Source organism: Notothenia rossii, assembly GCF_949606895.1.
Source record: "Notothenia rossii genome assembly, chromosome: 9".
Taxonomy (NCBI): Eukaryota; Metazoa; Chordata; class Actinopteri; order Perciformes; family Nototheniidae; genus Notothenia; species Notothenia rossii.
In genome coordinates this window covers 26,594,793-26,615,880 of record NC_136907.1, presented here as the reverse complement: position 1 = coordinate 26,615,880, position 21,088 = coordinate 26,594,793, and the positions used below count along the sequence as shown (strand labels likewise).

Genomic DNA, 21,088 nt, shown 5'->3' with positions numbered 1-21,088 from the left:
ACTAAAAATGTGTCTTTAAAATCATTTATTTATACTTAAAATGGAAAATGATGTTGTAGTAAATTGTGTTGTGATCTTTATATGTACTTATTTTAGTTTCTAGTGTGGTATTATTATTACTACAGCCCCTGTAAACTACTTTTTTTAATTCCTACCTTGAGAATTGCATTTTTTCGTTTTTAAATGTTCTGAAAATTATCTTTCATTATCGTTTATTTTTAAAATAATATTTGAGGTCTTTGACCAAAAACGTTAAAATTGGATGACTCACAAGAGGGCTATTTCCTTTATAAAGCTATTCCCTGTGCCCTCCCGCTTTCACTACATTTGTTTTCTCTTTGTCTGTATAATTTGTCTGTATTAATATAAATGTTGTTGCATTGCGACTAGTTCTTGACCGTGTAATGTATCATAAAGAGGGCTTCACTAATCTTTATAATGTAATGAAGGGTAGATGGCGAGAGGTCCATTGTAAAATAACTAGAATTATTATAATTTTCTCCCCCGAACAAACACATGTAGAGTTGTCATAAGGCGAGGTCATCCAGGAAACAGAATGTGGATTCTGTCAAATGTGGTGTGAATTTACATATATTCAAATGTTCAAGCGCCAGAGATAGAACTCTAGTGTGCGATTTTATTGGAGTCCTGCGCTATGGCTTCATGAATTTACATAAGGTATACTAGAGCTAGATGTAAACAAATATTTTCCAATACAGATTTAGAGCTAAACAAAAGCAAAGCCAATGTACGGCATTTAACTACTTTGGGGTCAGTTCTTGATTTAAACATTAATATGTTAAAAATGCACCAAGTAAAAGGGGTTCTTTGTACACTTTATCTGAGATTAGTATTCTAAGTGAAATATCCCTTTTTTAATAGATTCATAATCGAGATCTTGTGAATTCAAATAAAATCAGGAGATCAGAAGTGATTCACAGCACTTGTTTTAAGGTTTCATAGTTTAGGATTTCACAATGGTTTTGTCATGAAGTGCTACACATAGTGCTACTGTGTGATGTAATGCAGAACTCCTAAGCCTCCCAAAACATTTATTTTACCTTTTTCGTGATGGCCTTTGGTAAAGTGCCAAACTGTGGTGCCTCTGGCGGCCGGTCCACAGGGTTGTTTATATCAGACGGAACCGACTCGGTCCTCCGAATTTTGGCGACTAGAGGACAAATTCAGATGAAATGACACAATGTACTTGGCGTGCACAACACATTTCCTCCATCAACTTTTAATGGATAAACGTACTTGGTAGAAAGGAGATTCTGCAGGAAGGGGCTTCCTTGGTGCATTTGTTGTGGCACTTTAACCTGGAAGGAAAGTTCACAGAATGTCAAAACATGGCACCTTAAACCACTCATTAAATCCAGCTCCATGCACTCATGGCTAATGATTGAGTTCTGGATCATATCACTCCTATATTGGCAGCTCTGTACTGAGTCCCAGTAAAATCCAGGATATAATTTAAAATTCTCTTCCTAGCTTACAACGCCGTTAATGGTTTGTGTTTAGGAGGCAGACGACCTCTCCACATTTAATAGCAGGCCTAAGACTTCCTTTATAAAAAAAAAAAAAATTAAAAAAACTCAGGCTTGACTTGAACATCCTCCTTGAACTTTTATATGTTTTACTATTTTTTATTTGTATTTCCCATTTCCATTGCCCTTTTTTCAGTTGGATTGTCTAGGTTGTAGTTCAATTTCAAAGCTGTAAAAGCCCCCCGAGACAAATGTGTTTTGTGTTTTTCGGCTAGGTAAACACAATCTGATTTGACCTGCATTCCCTTATTCTACATGCTTCTGTCTCAATAAAAAAACATTTAATATTTGAGTTAAATAGAAAGCCCCTAACTCACCGACAGTGTTTGCACTTCACCCCAAACATCATGTTCTTCTGGCACACCTGACATGTTTGGGACAGCCAGGACTTTGTTGAAAACCTACAGAAAACACAAGAAATGCTGTTAAATCTTGCCACTTATTTGATATTTGATCAATAGCCCAGCTTGCTTCATGATGATATAAGGTTGATGAGAAGACATTGAGTGTCAGAGAAAGATCTACCTGTGTGTGACTGAGAGGCCAATGTCCCTCCTCACTGCTTGTGGGGAGTTGCGATGCCCTGCTACGTTATCTAGCCGGGGGAAAAGAGATGGGGAAAAGGGGAGAAAGATTGAAGGGGAGTATAAGCTTGAGAAGAGAAAGACTGGTCATAACCCCGGTGGTTAATCACGTTAAAAAACTGTGCACTTAACTATTAAAACTATTGTGTGCTCCTTGGAACGCAGTTCAAACACATTTATGAAGCGTTTATTTCACATAGAAATGATTGAGATCGAGCTCAAACACACACACTTCCACATGAAAGCATATTTTTGCCAACCAATTAAACATACTATGCTTATTTAGCCCCTGTTATTATTGTAAACCATAATGGATAAACACAGATTATTTTTGATGCTTTAAACAAGGGTTATTAATATAGAAAACTAAAATAGATACAGGCAGAAAAATATAAAATACTAACCTTATTCATTGAGAAAAACTCAAAATATATTGCCCGATTAGAAATCAAATCAAATCAAAAGTCAGTCAAAGTCAACTTTAATGTCAATCTTACTCAGTTTGTGTTTACAGACAGAGAGATCGAAATGACGTTTCCAACAATGAACGTGCATTTAATTAAGTTTAAGTTGCAATAGATCACTGCAGGAAAAATGATACCGCGTGAATTTCTGTCAACTATTGTGAGATGAGGATCTACAAAGATTTGAAGAATAATCCAATTCAAATAAAAGTAAACAAGTTGAAACTAACTTGCAGTAATTATACACATATTTAAAAAAGACGCATGCTCCCGACTCACTTTTATGGCTGCTGTGCTCCTCCATCAGGGTGGGGGTGCCGGGCAGGGTGTAAGAGGCTGTGGTGGCAGAGGGGGTGACTCCCGGGGTGCGTGCAGACATGACGGGGTAACGGGAGAGCGAGTCCTCACATCCATTCCCATTAACTTGCATATTCAGTAACAACTTATTCTTCTTTATACATCTGAAGAGAGGGAAAGCAAAAACAGGTCCGGTTTAAAGTTTACAATACCCCAGGTCTGCAGCCTCAACACACAGGCCCAATTCTAAACTGACCCCCTATTTTTGTATATTTACAGGGTTTGTTACAAAAACAAGTAGCTAATAAACATCAGGTATAACATCATCTACAAAAAAAGAAAAAAACACTTGAGATCTTTGGAGTCTAACTACTATTTATTCTTTTTTGTCCAAGAGATGCCGAATCCAAACCATGGTAATGAACACTTCCTGTTTCTGCAGGAGAGAGGGGAGTTGGTCCCAAAGCTTTCTGCAGTGTTTACAACCTCCACCTTAAAGCAGGAGCCTCCTTCATCTGTGAGGGTGACTACAGACGGCGTTTAACCCGTCACGGAGTGGGAGGGTGTAGGTGTTGGTTTGGAATTGGTCCACAGACTGTTTAGGGTTAGGGTTATGTAAGGGCTATGGAGGCACGTTGAGTTCCTAAATAACTTTGGCCCGGGACGGACAGGATGACAAGCTTAACACCCGGACGGAAGGCACAAGCAAGCATTTATTTGCATGCAAGTTAACAATAACAATCTCTATTGTACCCATGTCTGTAATGAATTGGCATCATAAATGGAAAGTTCCATGTTCTCCACAAATATATATTTTTTTATTTAAAAAGTATTCCATGGTGTTTTCTGATGGATGAAAACTAATGATTGTTGTGACTTCTTTCTGCGGACTGATATGACTCTACATAGTCCCTTGATCCTCCTTAGCACAGCCCGTTCTTCTTAGCAGCGGTTAGCTAGCGAAATGAATAGCAGACCTCTTGAATTGCGTTTTCAAGAGCCGTCTAGAAACAGTTAAATTGCACTATACTGTATAAAGTATGATTGTATTGCCATCCATCCATCCTTCTTCTCCCGCTTATCCGTGGTCGGGTCGCGGAGGTAGAAGTTCCAGCAGAGAGCCCCAAACTTTCTTTTCCCTGGCCACATCAACCAGCTCTGACTGGGGGATCCCAAGGCACTCCCAGGCCAGTGAAGAGATATAATCCCTCCATCTGGTCCTAGGTCTACCCCTTGGTCTCTTCCCAGCTGGACGTGCCTGGAACACCTCCCTAGGGAGGCGCACAGGTGGCATCCTAACTAGGTGCCCGAACCACCTCAACTGGCTCCTTTTGACGCGAAGGAGGAGTGGTTCAACTCAGAGTCCCTCCCGGATGACCGAACTTCTCACCTTATCCCTAAGGGAGACACCAGCCACCCTGCGGAGAAAACCCATCTCGGCCGCTTGTACCCGCGATCTCGTTCTTTCGGTCATGACCCATCCTTCATGACCATAGGTGGCGAAAATGGCGCGGTAGACAGAGAGCTTTTCCTTCTGGCTCAGCTCCCTTTTCGTCACAACGGTGCGGTAAAGCGACTGCAGTACCTCTCCCGCTGCTCCGATTCTCCGACCCATCTCACGCTTCATTGTTCCCTCACTGGAGAACAAGACCCCGAGATACTTGAACTCCTTCACTTGGGGTAAGGACTCATTTCCTACTTGGAGTGGACAGTCCATCGGTTTCCTGCTGAGAACCATGGCCTCAGATTTGGAGGTGCTGATCCTCATCCCAGCCGCTTCACACTCGGTTGCGAACCGATCCAGTAAGTGCTGAAGGTCGCAGACCGATGAAGCCATCAGAACCACATCATCTGCAAAAAGCAGTGTAGCAATCCTTAGTCCACCGGCCTGCAGACCCCCTCCCCCACGACTACGCCTCGAAATCCGATCAATGTATATTACAAACAGGATTGGTGACAAAGCGCAGCCTTGGCGGAGGCCAACCCTCACCTGAAATGGGTCCGACTTACTGCCGAGGACCCAGAGACAGCTCTCGCTTTGGGAGTACAGAGATTGGATAGCCCTGAGTAGTGACCCCCTCACCCCATACTCCCGCAACACCTTCCACAGTGACTCCCTGGGAACCCGGTCATACGCCTTCTCCAAGTCTACAAAACACATGTAGACTGGAAGAGCGTACTCCCAGGCCCCCTCCAGGATCTTTGCAAGAGTAAAAAGCTGATCCGTCGTTCCACGACCAGGACGGAATCCGCATTGTTCCTCCTCAATCTGAGGTTCGACAATCGGCCTGACCCTCCTTTCGAGTACCTTAGAGTAAACTTTCCCAGGGAGGCTGAGTAGTGTGATGCTTCTGTAATTGGCACACACCCTCTGATCCCCCTTTTTAAAAAGGGGAACCACCACCCCGGTCTGCCACTCCTTCGGTACTATTTCTGACTTCCACGCAACGTTGATGAGACGTGTCAACCATGACAGTCCCTCAACACCCAGAGCCTTCAGCATTTCTGGGCGGATCTCATCCACCCCCGGGGCTTTGCCACTGCGAAGTTGTTTGACGACCTCAGTGACCTCCCCCCGGGAGATTGGTGTCGATCCCCTGTCATACTCCAGCTCTGCCTCTAACATAGGAGGGCGGAGTTGTCGGGTTCAGGAGTTCCTCAAAGTGCTCCTTCCAACGCCCTAACACTCCATCAGTTGAGGTCAACAACGTCCCATCCTTACTGTACACAGCTTGTATGGTTCCCTGCTTCCCCCTCCTGAGGTGTCCAGAACAACTTTGGTGCCGCCCGAAAGTCCTTTTCCATGTCTTCTCCCACACCCGCTGCTTTGCCTCGGCCACGGCCTTCGGGCCTGTAGGTACCTTGCAACTGCCTCGGGAGTTCCCCGGGATAACAAATCCCTGAAGGCCTCCTTCTTCAGTCGGACGGCTTCCCTGACCACCGGTGTCCACCAGGAGGTTCGAGGGTTACCGCCCCTTGCGGCACCTAGGACCTTGAGACCACAGCTCCCCACCGTGGCTTCGGCAATAGAGGCTTTGAACAACGACTACTCTGGTTCAATGTCTCCAACCTCCACAGGAATGCCCGAAAAGCTCCGCCGGAAGTGTGAGTTGAAGGCCTCCTGAACTTGGGCCTTCTCCAGACGTTCCCAGTTCACCCAAACTACACGTTTGGGCTTACCAGGTCTATCCAGAGGCTTCCCCCGCCATTCGACCCAACTCACCACCAGATGGTGATCAGTTGACAACTCCGCCCCTCTCTTTACACGAGTGTCCAAAACATACGGCCTCAGGTCCGATGATACGATAACGAAATCGATCATGGACCTTCTGCCTAGGGTGATCTGGTACCACGTACACTTATGAGCATCCTTATATTCGAACATGGTGTTTGTTATGGCCAATCCATGACAAGCACAGAAGTCCAGTAACAAATCACCGGAGGTGTTGCCCACGTTGCCTTTTCGGGCTGTGGCCGGCTGGGCTCCGTGGGGAGCCCGGCCACCAGACGCTCGCCGACGAGTCCTCCTTCTGGGCCTGGCTCCAGAAGGGGACCCCGGGCTTCCTCCGGGCCGTGTATCCTCACTTCTTTGTTGTTCTTTCATGAGGTCTTGTGAACCAATCTTAGTCTGGCCCCTTGCCTGAGACCAATTTGCCATGCGAGACCCTACCAGGAACAGAAGGTTCCAGACAACACAGCCCCCAGGTTAATCATGGTACACAAACCTCTCTACCACGGTAAGGTGCTGGTTCTTCAGAGAGAATTTGCATTATATGGAATTATTAAAAGGTTATTAAGTATTATTATGTATCTATCGGGGTTATAATACACTATGATCCTTGCCATTTTTTGGCATTCATTATGATGCCAAACCTGTGCCAAACACATAATACAAATGCTTTAAGAAATGTAAGACAAAATATACAAAAGCATCCTTGCCAAAAACTATAATTGAGTATTCAATATTATTTTCAATTTTGAATCCCACTTTTCCTGTTTAAGCATTTTTAAGACTTTTAAATTATTTTTAAATTAATAAATGTTATTAATGATTTAAGATATATTCAAACCAATGGGAGGAGGGAAGCCTGATATAAGAGATTATAAACACAATATAAGTATGTATCTATTGGTAATAGAAAGTGATATATCTAAATAGTCAATTTCTCTAATAATTATATAATGAGTTCTGTTCCGATGGAAAAATACCAAGCAGTGTACAACACCAGGACAAGTAGTGGGATTGTCTCTGTGTGTTAGATGCATTGGATCCATGTCAGCCGTATTTATTTCAGCCTTTGCCTTTTTTCTTTCTCACCAAAGCTTTCCATAAACAGACAGGATATTATGGATAAACATGTGGCTTGTTTGTGTATGTGCATCTAATCACAATATAAAGAGCGAGATAGATTTTGTGTGTTTTTCCACCTCTGAGCATTAGTCCCGGGAAGACTTCCTGTTTTGACATGAGTCTTAATCTCTGGGAATCTGTGCGGGGATTAGCTCCTCTCATCCAGCCGGAGCAAAGAAGCAACAGGCAGGAAGTGGAAGCATGGAAAAGAGGGAGATAGAGAGGGAGGGAGTGGGAGTGTTTCTCAGGAAGACTGCGTCTGTGGAGACAACAGTGTAAGGCCGAGGTGTGAAAAAGACAGGGAGGCTTTCAGATAAAAAAAAAAAATAGCATCCATCCAATTTCTGTAAGGCCACCATGATCATGCTAGTTTAAGCAGGCTACGGCACCCACTGCTGCATTCATGATAACACATTATTTTACTAACTGCAATTTTTTTTTGCATTTTTTAAAAAGGGGAACTGTTAGGTTTATGGGGGTTTTCCCTTTTCTGTAGTGTGTTCTATAGGTTTTTGTGCATGTAAATGGGCTGCAAAGGCTAAAATCCAAAAGTTCTCTCTCTCTCTCTCTCTCTCTCTCTCTCTCTCTCTCTCTCTCTCTCTCTCTCTCTCTCTCTCTCTCTCTCTCTCTCTCTCTCTCTCTCTCTCTCTCTCTCTCTCTCTCTCTCTCTCTCTCTCTCTCTCTCTCTCTCTCTCTCTCTCTCTCTCTCTCTCTCTCTCTCTCTCTCTGTTAACAATTCACTTTTCTCTGGGTGATAGTGTATGTCTTTGTGCATCATTTCACCGACTTTGGTGTTTCTTGGTGGTGTTGTTTGGTTGCACTGGTGAATTGTTTGTCTAATTGTTTGTCTAGCGGCTGCAGCTGCGCTGGTTTAGAGAAGCTGACTCACCAACACGCCATCAAGCTCTCTCCACCTGTCGGTGTGTCGGTGGAGGAGTGTGGTCTGGCTGTTGGGGCTCTGGTGGGATATGGCAGAGTTAAATCTGCCTCCCGCATGAACAGTGCAGTGGTTATTTTTTTAGACTGCACGGAGAAAGCTAACCAGCTGGTGGAGAGCGGGCTAGTGATTAAAGGGACGCTGTTACCCGTGCTACCCCTTGTCACTCCAGCTAAAAAAGTAATCATCTCTAATGTACCCCCGTTTCTGAAAAATGAGTTGTTGGAGAGAGCTGGCTCGACACGGGCAGCTTGCGTCTCCCATTAAGTTGATCCCCCTGGGCTGTAAATCCCCGCACCTCAAGCATGTTGTGTCTTTTAGGAGACAGATGCTTATGGTCCTGAAGAAGGATGAAGGGGAACTTAATCTGGCTCTCAAGTTTAAAATTGATGATTTTGTGTATACTGTCCATGTTATGTCTGACATTTTGAGATGTTGTGGAGCGGCAAGACACCTGATCCACGCGTGCCCGGAGAGGGCGGGTGACGCGCCCGTGGTGTCCGCGCTCGCAGCCGGCCCGACGGTGCCCGCGGCGGAGCTGCTACCGGTTGCCTTGTCCACGGCCGGGCTGCCGGTGCTGGGGTCCACGCCCGCGGCGGAGCTGCTGCAGGTCCTCTTGTCCACGGCCGTGCCGCCGGTGCTGGGGTCTGCGCCCGCGGCGGAGCCGCTGCCGGTTGCTTTGTCCACGGCCGGGGCGGAAACGCCGTGGTGGAACCGCAGGTCAGTCGGTCCGTGGCAGAGCCAACGGTTTCACGCGTAGAAAGCACACAGGCGGCCGGTACACACAGTATCACACACACAGACACTCAGGTCACACAGATAGTGAGCACACTGCAGCCAGAGTGGCTGAGTCTGTTCTAGAGGATGTGGTAATGGATGAGGATTTGCTAAGGTTACCTGTTAAAAGGAAAAACGAACAAGTGAGCAAAGGAAGTGTGATTCAAAAAGGGAAGGTTTCAAAGAAGGAGTCGCTGTGTTCCTTCTCTCAGCCAGAGGGAGTCTCAGAGGACTCAGAGGACAGTGAGTCATTCTTTGACATCGTTGAGGTAGCAAAGGGAGAGGAGTATTCTTTCCAGATGATCAGATCCTTTCTGGCGGAAACTAAGGGGTGGAGGGGGGTGAAATTAGATGATTTTTTTACTGATTTGCAGATCTTTCACAATACTGCCAGGGTTCTCATGCGGCGCAAAGAAGCCTTAGGGGAACCTTTCTTCAGCGGCCCAGAGAAGGCTCGGTTAAAGAAGATACTTCAGAGGATTAGAGAGGAAACTGGAAAGAAAGATGAATAAGTACATCTTGGTTTTATTTTTTATTTTTCTTCAGCCAGGTTTTTGATTTTGTTAGGATGCAACTATAATTTCATAATGGGTGACATAAAGATGGGCTCTTTAAACATTAACGGTGCTCGAGGGGATGCTAAGAGAGCACTTTTATTTACTTTATTAGGAAACAAGAGTTTAAATGTGACGTTTCTCCAGGAAACTCACAGTACTGCTGAGAACGAGAGTGCCTGGAGGAGGGAATGGGGGGGGGGGGCTTCTTCAGCCATAAGCGCAGCAATAGTGGAGGGGTTGCCATTCTCTTTGCGAGGGGCTTTACACCCTTCTCCTGTACGGTCGATGAGGTCATCCCAGGTCATCCCAGGTCACTTGCTAAAAATAAATGCTGAATTTGAAAAAGTGAAAATATGTTTTATAAATATTTATGCTCCCAGTGTGGGCGCAGAGAGGCTTTTGTTTTTTGAGAAACTGAAACACACTCTTAGCACCTGTGATAGTGAGGAGTATCTGTTCCTGGGGGGTGACTTCAACTGCACAGAGAACCCTGTGCTGGATAGGAACAACCAGGAACCGCATGCTGCCTCGAAGAGTGCCTTAATAAGATTAACAGAAAGCTTTGAGCTGTGTGATGTTTGGAGGCACTTCCACCCGGGCCAGCGGCAGTACACGTGGGTGCACTCTAGGGATAACCTGTTGTCTCTAGCTAGGCTGGATCGTGTCTATGTTTTTAATCATCACATTAATGTAAGCAGAAGCTGCTCCATCAGTCCGGTGGGAATCTCTGACCATTCCCTCGTACAAGTCTCAGTTTTTATTAATCATGTTAAGTGTAATAGTGCGTATTTGCACTTTAATGCTTCTCTGTTGGCTGACAAACATTTTAAAAATGTTTTTAAATTATTTTGGGGAAACTACCGTTTATCTAAGAGTGAGTACAATTCTCTTCAGCAGTGGTGGGATGTAGGTAAAGTGAAGATCAAGCAGCTTAGCCTACAGTACACTTTCAATGTCACAAAGGACATGGCTAGATCTCTGAGAGCTCTGGAGAGAGAAGTGGTGGAGCTGCAGGGATTGGCAGACTCCACAGGAGAGCGAGAACATGTTGAAGTTTTCAAAAGTAAAAACTCAGCTCTGTCTGACCAGCTGGGGTTTTCTGCTCAGGGTGCTCTGGTCAAATCCCGGTTTCAGAACATCGTGAAAATGGATGCTCCCTCTCACTTTTTCTTTGGTCATCCAGAATGCAGCGGCTCGTCTGGTCTTCAACCTTCCCAAATTCTCCCACACCACACCGCTCCTCCGCTCCCTTCACTGGCTTCCAGTAACTGCTAGAATCCACTTCAAGACACTGGTACTTGCGTACCATGCTGTGAATGGATCTGGCCCTTCCTACATCCAGGACATGGTTAAACCGTACACCCCAGCACGTGCACTCCGCTCTGCATCAGCCAAACAGCTCGCTGCACCCGCACTGCGAGGGGGACCCAAGTTCCCGTCAGCAAAAACACGTGGGTTTGCTATCCTGGCTCCAAAATGGTGGAATGAGCTCCCCATTGAAATCAGGACAGCAGATAGCTTACACATCTTCCGACGCAAACTGAAAACTCATCTCTTTAGACTCCACTTCGAGCGATAGAATTACTAACAAAGCACTTATATACTAATAAAGGGCTGGCTTTCTAAATGCCAGTTGAGTAGCACTTGAAATGTTTGGCTCTATGAAACCTGATGTACTTATATGATTCTGTTTTCTTAAAGGTTGTATCTTCCTGGTCGAACGCACTTATTGTAAGTCGCTTTGGATAAAAGCGTCAGCTAAATGCAATGTAATGTAATGTAAATGTCTAGAGCGTAAGAATAGTCAGAGGAGGATGATGCACTCCCTGCGATCCAATGCTGGGCAGCTGCTTCAGGAGTCCGCCGACATTCGTCAGTGTGCTGTGGAGTTCTACAAAGAGCTCTACAGAACAGAGTTCCAGGCCGAGCCAGAGGTGGCGCAGTCGTTCTATGAGGGCCTTCCTAACGTCCCTGAGGAGGACCATGCTGAGCTGGAGGCGGAGCTCTCTGCCCCGGAGCTGCAGGAGGCCCTGCAGAGCATGCAGAGTGGGAAGGCTCCTGGCATAGACGGCCTGCCTGCAGACTTCTATAAGGCTCTCTGGCCGGTTATAGGTGACGACCTGCTGAGTGTGCTCAGAGACAGTCTAAGTAACGGGAGGTTGCCTCTGAGTTGCAGGAGAGCTGTGCACACTCTTCTCCCTAAGAAAGGACACCTGCAGGAGATTAAGAACTGGCGTCCTGTGTCTCTACTCTGTACCGACTACAAGCTGCTTTCCAAAGTGTTAGCGACGAGGCTGAGGAAAGTGATGGAGCATGTCATTCACGTAGACCAGACATACTGTGTACCCAGCAGGTTGATAACTGACAACGTGACTCTAATTCAAGATGTTTTGGACCTCTCCGGTTCATTGGGCTGTGAGCTTGGTCTGATTTCTCTAGACCAAGAAAAGGCTTTTGACCGAGTTGAACACCAGTACTTGTGGCAGACGCTGGAAGCTTTTGGGTTCAGCTCTGGTCTCATAGCCAAGATCCAGGTCTTGTACAGGGACATTGAGAGTGTACTGAAGATAAACGGTAGTTTGTGTGCTCCTTTTGAAGCTCAGAGAGGAGTCCGACAGGGCTGCTCTTTGTCCGGGATGCTCTACTCCCTGGCCATAGAGCCCTTTTTACACCGGTTAAGGTCAAAGTTACAGGGTTTCTCTTTTCCTGGCTGTAGGGATGTTTTTAAATTGTCTGCGTATGCGGATGACATAATGGTCTTTGTTAAAAAACAAGATGACATCAATGTTTTAACTGAAACTGTGAGCAATCTTTGCAAAATCTCCTCTGCTCGAGTCAACTGGGGGAAAAATGAGGCCTTAGCAGTAGGAGAGGGCAGTATTGACAGCTTGTTGTTACCTGGGGGCCTTGGTTGGAAAAGGGCAGGGGTAAAGTACCTGGGTATTTATCTTGGTGATGACACGTTTTGTTTGAAAAACTGGGACGGGCTTATAGAGAAAGTGGAAGGCCGGTTAAAGAAGTGGAAGTGGATCCTTCCCAAACTTTCTTTTAAAGGGCCTATCCTTATTTTAAAAAAACTTGTTTCCTCCATGCTGGCTCACCGGCTGGCATGCACCGACCCACCCGTAAACTGCTGTCCAGGGTGCAGGCTCTCATGGTGGACTTCTTCTGGGACCGCATGCACTGGGTCCCTCAGTGTCCTGTTCCTGCCAAAGGAGGAGGGGGGACATGGCCTGGTTCACCTGGCAAGCAGAGGGGCTGCTTTCAGGCTCCGGTTCGTCCAGAGGTTCCTGACTGGACCTGCTGATCTGGTCTGGAGACCCGTAGCTCGGGCCTTATTGGAACACTGTGGTGGGCTGGGTCTGGCTGGTTGCTGTTCCTAATGGACCTAAAAGGATTACGCCTGAACAATCTCTCGGGTTTCTATGGAGGTCTCTTCAAGGTGTGGGGACTACTCAAAAAAGAGAGACAAGAGTGCTGTGGCTCACTGTTCTGGCTCCTCAGAGAGCCGGTGGTCCGTGGATCTCGGTTTGTGTGCGGAGTAGGGCCTTCTCTACAACAGAGACTCTGGGAGGAGAGGATCCTCACGCTGGGCCGGGTGGTGGAGGTGTGTGGCCTCCGTCTGGACAACGCTGCAGGCCTGGCCTCACGTCTGAGCTTCAGGTCAGTCTGGGTGGTCAGCCTCCTGCTGCAGAGCTGGAAACAGCAGCACAGCCAATCAGAGCTGGCGCTGATCGCTGCTCACTGTAACGGACTTAAGTCTCCAAATGACTCTTTTCCAGAGATGCAATGTTTTTCTGACCTCAGTTGTGAGGGTTTTTTGTCAAAGTTGGACAATGTTACTGATTTTAAGTTTAGCACCATGTCCAACAAAACATTTTATTATATGGTGACAAAAGGTGCTGAATCAGAGCAGACTCCAGGAGCGAGTGGACACCCAGTGGAGAGCCCATCTGGGCCTGACTGAGGCTCAGAGGCCTGAGTGGAGAGCGCTCTACAAGCCTCCGCTGACTAAGAGGGGTGGGGACCTCCAGTGGAGGATTCTCCACGCTGCGGTAGCTGTAAATGCGTTTGTTTCAGTTATCAACCCTATAGTGTCTGACGCCTGTCCTTTCTGTGTACAGAGGGAAACCATTTTTCATTGTTTTACGGAATGTGGTCGACTCCTTTGTCTTTTTCAGTTACTCACTCAGATGTTGATTTTGTTTAATGTGGTTTTTTCTAAGACAATGTTCATTTTGGGTTGTAGGTACAGTCAGAAGCAAAAGTGCAAAAGTCAGCTTTTGAATTTTTTGTTGGGGCAGGCTAAAATGGCCATTTACCTCAGCAGGAGGAATAAAGTTGTTTTGGCAACGAGCATTGTCCACATCGAGACGGGTAAAGTTTAACCACACCTTGGAGCACATTCTCTCCGCCATCTCCGCTTTGTGTGTGCTGCATGCATCTAGCAGCCGCGTGTGTGTAAACTGCCCCGCCCCCTCGCACACAGAGGGGGAGAGAGATCTCTCGGCTGGATTGGAAAAATCGAAAATACTAAAAATAATCATAGACACATTTTGCAGTCTTTTTGCGTATTAGAAACGGAGTTGGCGACACTAAAACTGCAATAATGTTTGTGTGGCATAATACATATGACATATTTTTTAGATGTCTCCGGTACCGATAAAAAGACCGATAACGTCGGAGCTTAACGGTACCACGGTCTTTAATAGTTCAGCCCCGGGGCCCGTTTGATACCGGGGCTCGGTACCCATCCCTACCCCCCACTGCCTGAAACGCCTCTATTGTAGTCCCGTGTTTCCTTCCGCGATATAGTGACATCACTCACGCTTCTATTGGTTAGTGCTCCAACAACCTGTACGTAATAGGCTAAGGGGCGGGACATCTCTGAGCGACTGACTAATCACAAGGGGCCGGCCAGCTTACCAATCAGAGCAGACTGGGCTCTGGTTTCAGACAGAGGGTGAAAAGAGGTTCAAAAAGCTCTTTTTGAATAAAGCGTCACAGTAGAGGCAGAACATACTAATATCAACCTGAAAATGGGCATTATAGGGCCCCTTTAAGAAGGCAACAATATTGTTGTAAATAAATAACGTTTAAAAAAAACCTCTTTAATGTCTAGTTCAAACAGCTTTCTGAGCGCCTACTTGTTGGTGGGGGGGTCCTCGATGCGGTTGCCCAGCTGGGACTCGTGGCTCTTGCTGCGCGTCAGGGTGATGTTAGGGAGCAGGTGCTGAACTTTGCGGGAGGGAGGCGGAGGCGTGCAGGGGGGCTTCAGTCGGTGTCGCCTCTTGGAGGGCGGAGTTATGGGCGGGGTGGATGTGCGCCCGTGGAGACGGGCGGTGTGGGATAAGGCCATGGGGAACGGGTCTGTCAGAGGGCTCTCAGTGGCCAGCCCATCAGGCGTGGGCACCGCCGACACAGAGCCCGAGCGGTGGTGAGGGAACACGGCGCAGGGGGTGGATGGGGTGGAGTGGACGGCTGATGGGCGGGCGAGAGGCGAAGGACTGTGAGGGCGGAGCGGGGTCCCCAGTCCGGTCAGCTGCTCCGCGGTCAGGAGAGGGCCACTGTCCCTCCTGAAGGGCTCCGACATCCAGGGAACGTCATCTTCCCTCAGCTCACCTCCTGCACAGAAGGAAAATTCCGTATGAAAAACAAGAAGAAAACAATGTGATCCATGCTGACTATAAAAGGCTCCTGTGGAGAATACCCATACCTGATTCCGAAGCACTCTTCAGACAGGAGAGGGCAGCACTGAGCCGGGCACATTCCTCTGAGCTGGACCCCAGCCTTCGCATGGTTTCCCTCACCTGAGCACCTGACATCTGCAGCAAGGCATCCAGGGAAGACTTTGTTTCCACTGCCTGCAGACAAACAAAAAGAAGGGGTGAGAGGACAGTATAAGAACAAGTAACAAGAGAAAATATATATATAATTAATAATTGGAAAGCTCCAAAAAAGGAAAAAGAAAATAGTAACAACAACAACAACAACAATAATGGGTAATCAGAAACAATGTTCAAATAATCATCAGGCTAATGGTGGTCCTTTGCTAAATCTTAAGAGACAAGGTGTATTTTAGCTTTCTCCTGTAGGGTTTTCTTTAAGGACCATACACACTATGGAAAATCATTAATGGAATATTTAATCTATTAATTGTTTGTTCTATAAAAAAAGTCAGAAAAAAGTTAAAATGCCCTCATTCTCTTATGGGATGTCTGTATAATAACTGTTTTGTAAACCCAAAGAAACCCAAAGATAAAGATAAAAGCAGGAAGTTTCCATAATTATGAAATATCATTTCCAGCCATTTTTTCATAGAAAATCATTTTATGCAATTAATTGATTCTCAAGATTGTTGGCATTATTTTTCTGTCCATCGGCCATAAAATGTCATTTTTGTATGGTTTTAAACCTGTGTTATACAAGTGAAAACAAGACCAGGCTTGAACTAGGATTCAATTAAATGTCCATATGGGCTGGGCAATATAAAGAAAATCACATTTCATCGTTTTTTTTGTAATCCAAATACTTCAATATAAGGATAATATTGTCGGGTTGACCATTTGTGCCTCCACAAAAATATTGACAAAATGAGAACTTTTATAAATAGTCATCTTGACTGTGGATAAACATTTGGGGGAAGTTCTTAAATCAGATCACTTTTCTCTAATGCTGCCTTCAAAACCATAAAAAGACATGTTACAATATCAAAAATCTAAGCAGATGTCTAGTATATAATATCTATATTATACCCAGCTAGAGTTTCAATGTATTACTTTGTATTCTTTCCTTTTTATTCACATCACTCAGGATTTGGTACACATCTAAACAATGGTGCTGTCTAGGATATGAGTGATCACTGAACAGAAGGAGGCTTGACAGCAGCTAACAGGAAGACAACAGATACCACAACATTCTGAAAGTAGAGGATAACACTAGAAAGCCAAGATCAAGTGGGAGTAGCACTGGTAGGCTACAAATTAAAAGTATAACACTCAGGCAAGACAATAATACTTGTTTGCTTAGAATAAACTTAGAAGACTAGGCACCAACAACCACTCGTAATTTATACTCAACGTTTAAATGTGAATCAGCTATCTTATCAAAAAATGAAGAGACGGTAAAACACTCCTTAAAATCAAACATTAACTACTACTATTGGCTACAAACACAAATAACATAGTGGTCATGTATTTGGATGTATCTATTAGATGTGCAATGACAACAATAATTGCTCAAGTTACAATGTATTTGGTAAAAACAAACAACGTCTAAAAAAGTGTATTGCAAAAAGCAGATAAAAATCAATTAAGGAAGTGTAGGTCAAAGGCCGCTAGCAACACCACAAACTGTTTGTGTATGAAACAAGGAAATATGAGATAGTCCAGTGCGCTGAGGATGTTTTTCTGACATGGGAAGTACGCAATTGCTTATCAGTCAGGTTAAACCCTTTGATCGGAGAGGGCAACCAATGATCCCAAAACTAGGGCAGCCTCCCACACTCATGTGTACACTGTAAGCAAGAGAAAGCACATACGCAGACACACGAACACACAAGGGTGAGTGATGTGATATTCCAAAGAGGCTTTGGGCCCTGCCTCCCCTCCCACCTACTCACTCATAATAACATTACAATAATAGCACCACGAACAGCATGGCTTTTCCTGCATACATGATTGCTGTACTGCACCGTCATGACACAGTATTATTGGTCAGAACCGTTATGCATGTGTACCATAGATAAAATAAAAGTAGTGGATGTGGAATCTCAACAACACCCATAGATTTGTGAACAATGACTTGTCTGGAGGAGACTATTGTGAGAGTATTTTCTTGTATTGCAAACTGAGGGTTACCATCTACCAGTGGCGAACCGTCAGGGCCTTCAAGGTATTCAGAGAATACCCTGGAACACTCAGATAAAACAAACAAAACATCGAATTATTTATATAAATAAAATGTAATAAAATGTATATAAAATGAATAAATGAGAATTGTATCTGTGTTGTTGATCTGTAATATTACAGTGTCGTTGATTTGTTTGTCCTTCTCGGACCATGCACTACGCATTTCAGTGGTTTTGTGTTAGAAAAGAAAGCAACCAATCAGATCTTGTTCTGGGTCTCTGGGTAGAATATCCTTCAACCAAGGTATTCTACATCCTTGATAGAATGCCCTGGCCGTTGCACTGAGCGTACGTTTGGACTGACAGTTTGATCAACCAATCATATATTGATTTGTAGCCAATGGGCGTGTTCTTTCAGAGTTTCCCTCGGTTCCAGGGTACTCTAGAAGGCCCGGTAGTTAACTGGCTCGAGACAGAGGATCTAGATGAATGCGACGAAGCAATTCATGCTGTTTTATTGTTTTTAACGTTGAAATGACAAGTGCAACAGGTGAAGATGAAGTTGTTGCGGAATTGTTGTGAGTACCCTTTTCAAGGTGTGTGTTTCTACGGAAGGTCCAGTTGTGATAGACACGGTTCGCCACTGCCATCTACACATGACATCATTGTGGGGTCGCCATCTGGTTTTTTGCATGACCGGCTTTATCGTCTATTTTACTCTAAATGGTACCATCAATTATACACTTCACATCAAGCCACCATGGAATATAGCGTTTGAGTCAATAAACTTATTAGGAAAATGTTTACGGAGGTTACAAATTTAGGTTGGTCGTAGGGTAATTTTCTTATAGACTTCTATACAATATGCATGAGATCATTATGCATCCAGTGGCCATTAAAAATCATGCAGGTTTAAGGCAATTCTCGTCTTCACTTTACAAAACTTGATTTTGCCTCTTGATGTGAACACATACCTTTAAAAGTTTCAGAAAATACTACTAATTTAGACAGAACTGTTAACAAATACACATCTATCAAACGAAAATGCACTCAGGCAAAATGAAGATTGCAACTATTTTTATAATATTTTCAACAAAATAGGGACATTACTAGTCTTGAGCGGTGACACAGACAACATTAATTAAATCAGAGAAAGACACACATGGCCATTTAAGAAGCTTGCCAACATGCCAGTGGTACAACATAATGCCTCACTGTAAGTTAAAGCATATTCACACAAATAATAAGAGACGAATCTACCTCCATACATTATCTAACGCTAACTTTTGGTGAATTTCAGCTCTCTCTGTCAAACTAAAATTGTACTTTGCCTGTAGTTTAACAAATATTGTAGTCTACTAAAGCCCGTTCCTAAAGATATATAAGACTTTAACAAACAGAATTAAGTTGAAAAGGAGCTGTCCATTCCCCCAACAGATCCCCAAAACATAAAGAGCAGTAGTTAATACATTGCATGAAAGAAATGTGAAATAAGGATTTTCTTTTTTAAATGATCAATTGCTTGAATATGATGAGCATAAATAAAATGGCAGTGCTCCACTTTTAGAAAGAGATTCTGATGGTCATTGGTCAAGTATTCCTCATGTACATGTGAACGAGGGACTGAGTACACAAACAGAATCCACATTAATGTGACAGGAGCGCAGTCCCTCAGACAGAGAGGGTGAGGGGAGACTGATATTAGCAGAAAACGGCATGACCCACCTGGATGAGCTCCGGCCGCAGGTTGATGGTGCGAAGCCAGTCTCTTAAGTGCGGGTAGCGTTCCAGAGCCTCGGGCCTCTCCGTCTCCGGCACTTTCTGCTTGCACTGCAGCTGTTTACAGATGTATTTCATCAGCTTCACCTGCAGGGGAGCAATAAAGAACAGATGAGGGGTTAAATCTCATCTGTTCAATAAAGAACAGATGAGCAGGTTAGAAGGACAGACTCTCAGTGTGCTATTAGCTCCAGCTAAGGAGCAGGCCTCAAATGTCCCACCGTGATATAGGAAGTGGACTCTTTTAGTGAGATTACAAAGACATAAGCAGTATGTGTGTAGTTCTTTTACTGAAATACCAAACATAACTCTTTGGAGCAATGACAAAGTAATTACTGGCTATTGTGGATTTTATAGAAGTGACATAACGTCAAAAAAGGGCAAAATCTAACTTACATTTATCAATATAGGTGCAACAAGGATTATTATTACCTGTTAATCTAAGTATATAAAATGTCAGAAATAGTGAAAGATGTCCAGTTTTTCTAATCCCAATGCGATGTCTTTAAATGTTTTGTATAGTCTAAAACCAAAACGTATTATTTTTAATAAGATACAAACAAGAAAAAAAGAGGAAATCTCCACATTTAAAAACTGCATTTTTGCATTAAGGGTTATATTAACAATGAATGGATTATCAAAATAGTTGTCCCTTGTTTTTCTGCAGGCCTTCTAATCAATTAGTCAACTACTTTTACAGTTCACCCAAGCTTATACAGGCTAACAGTATTTATGTAACATCGACGTACGCCTCTTCAACAGAATAAAAGGTCACATGAATTACTCCATACTTCCATTTTGAACTCAATGTACCTGCGGTAATGATCCCATGTTTGTTTAACCCAATTTCCCAGTTCCCCCAGTGCAGAAGACAGTTAATTAGATATAAAGACTATTATCACAGAGAGGAACAATGAGCTGGTCATCTAATGAGAGCATCTGCGGTGCTGGCACAGCAGACAAAGAGTGTTTGGAACACGAAGCAGCTCGGTGACATAATGAAGAAAGTGCCATATGACCAGACCATTTTCCAGTTCCTTTCAGAGGCACTGTACTCTCCTTTTCACCACAAACTCTTAGAAAACATTGTGTGGAATTGCACCTTTTGTCTGATACTGCTGGAAAAATGTTTACTGAAGTTTTAAATGAAGTGCGAAGTCATTTTTCTCATAGATTTCTATACAATCTGTCTTATATTATTTGTAATAATGTTATTTAGTTTTAAGTACACAGTCAATCATACAGTGTTACTATTGATAACAGTGCTTATTTATCCATTTACATTCTCAAGAAGTTTAAGACATTGGCATTAAATCAAAACATCTGATATAAAAAAAAACAAATAAAATAATAACCATAACAATAACTACAAAATTATCTTTATCTCTGATGGCCAAAAAAAAAAAAAAAAAAAAAATTCTTTAATACTCCTAAGATTTGGAACATTAATTTCTTAAATGTTAAAAAACGCAAATAAATCAGAATCAGAATACCTTTATTCATCCCAGAGTGGAAATGTACATTTGTTACAGCAAATAAATAGCCAAAGATAGCTTAATATCAATCATGAGCATGCATACAAATATTAAAAATATTATAAGTATATATATATATATATATACACATACACATATATACATATATATATACACATATATATACATACACATATATACATATATATATACACATATATATACATATATATATACATATATATATACACATATATATGTATACACATACACATACATACATACATATACATACATACATACATATACATATATATACATACATATACATACATACATATACATACACATATTTAAGCAATAGCTCACGACAGGCCGTGGTATATTCGCGTCGGGCCGAACAACGCCCCTTAGCTGTGATATAATGAGCATATATCACGGCCTGAAGTGAGCTATTGCTTTTATAAAACG

General features: G+C 43.7%; 1 protein-coding gene across 4 annotated transcripts in view; it reads right to left on the bottom strand.

Annotated features, from left to right (window-relative positions):
- Window positions 1-21,088, bottom strand: part of ksr1a (kinase suppressor of ras 1a) — a 54,827-nt gene that overhangs the window by 13,921 nt on the left and 19,818 nt on the right. For all 4 annotated transcript variants that reach the window (XM_079650301.1, XM_079650298.1, XM_079650299.1 and 1 more), the window contains exons 2-9: window positions 19,089-19,229; window positions 15,231-15,378; window positions 14,662-15,139; window positions 2,875-3,056; window positions 2,073-2,142; window positions 1,865-1,948; window positions 1,258-1,319; window positions 1,062-1,171 (exon numbers count right to left, since the gene is read on the bottom strand). In XM_079650301.1, the coding sequence (XP_079506427.1) occupies window positions 1,062-1,171; window positions 1,258-1,319; window positions 1,865-1,948; window positions 2,073-2,142; window positions 2,875-3,056; window positions 14,662-15,139; window positions 15,231-15,378; window positions 19,089-19,220 (1,266 nt within the window). In that variant the 5' untranslated portion in view covers window positions 19,221-19,229. The remainder of the gene's footprint in view (window positions 1-1,061; window positions 1,172-1,257; window positions 1,320-1,864; window positions 1,949-2,072; window positions 2,143-2,874; window positions 3,057-14,661; window positions 15,140-15,230; window positions 15,379-19,088; window positions 19,230-21,088) is intronic.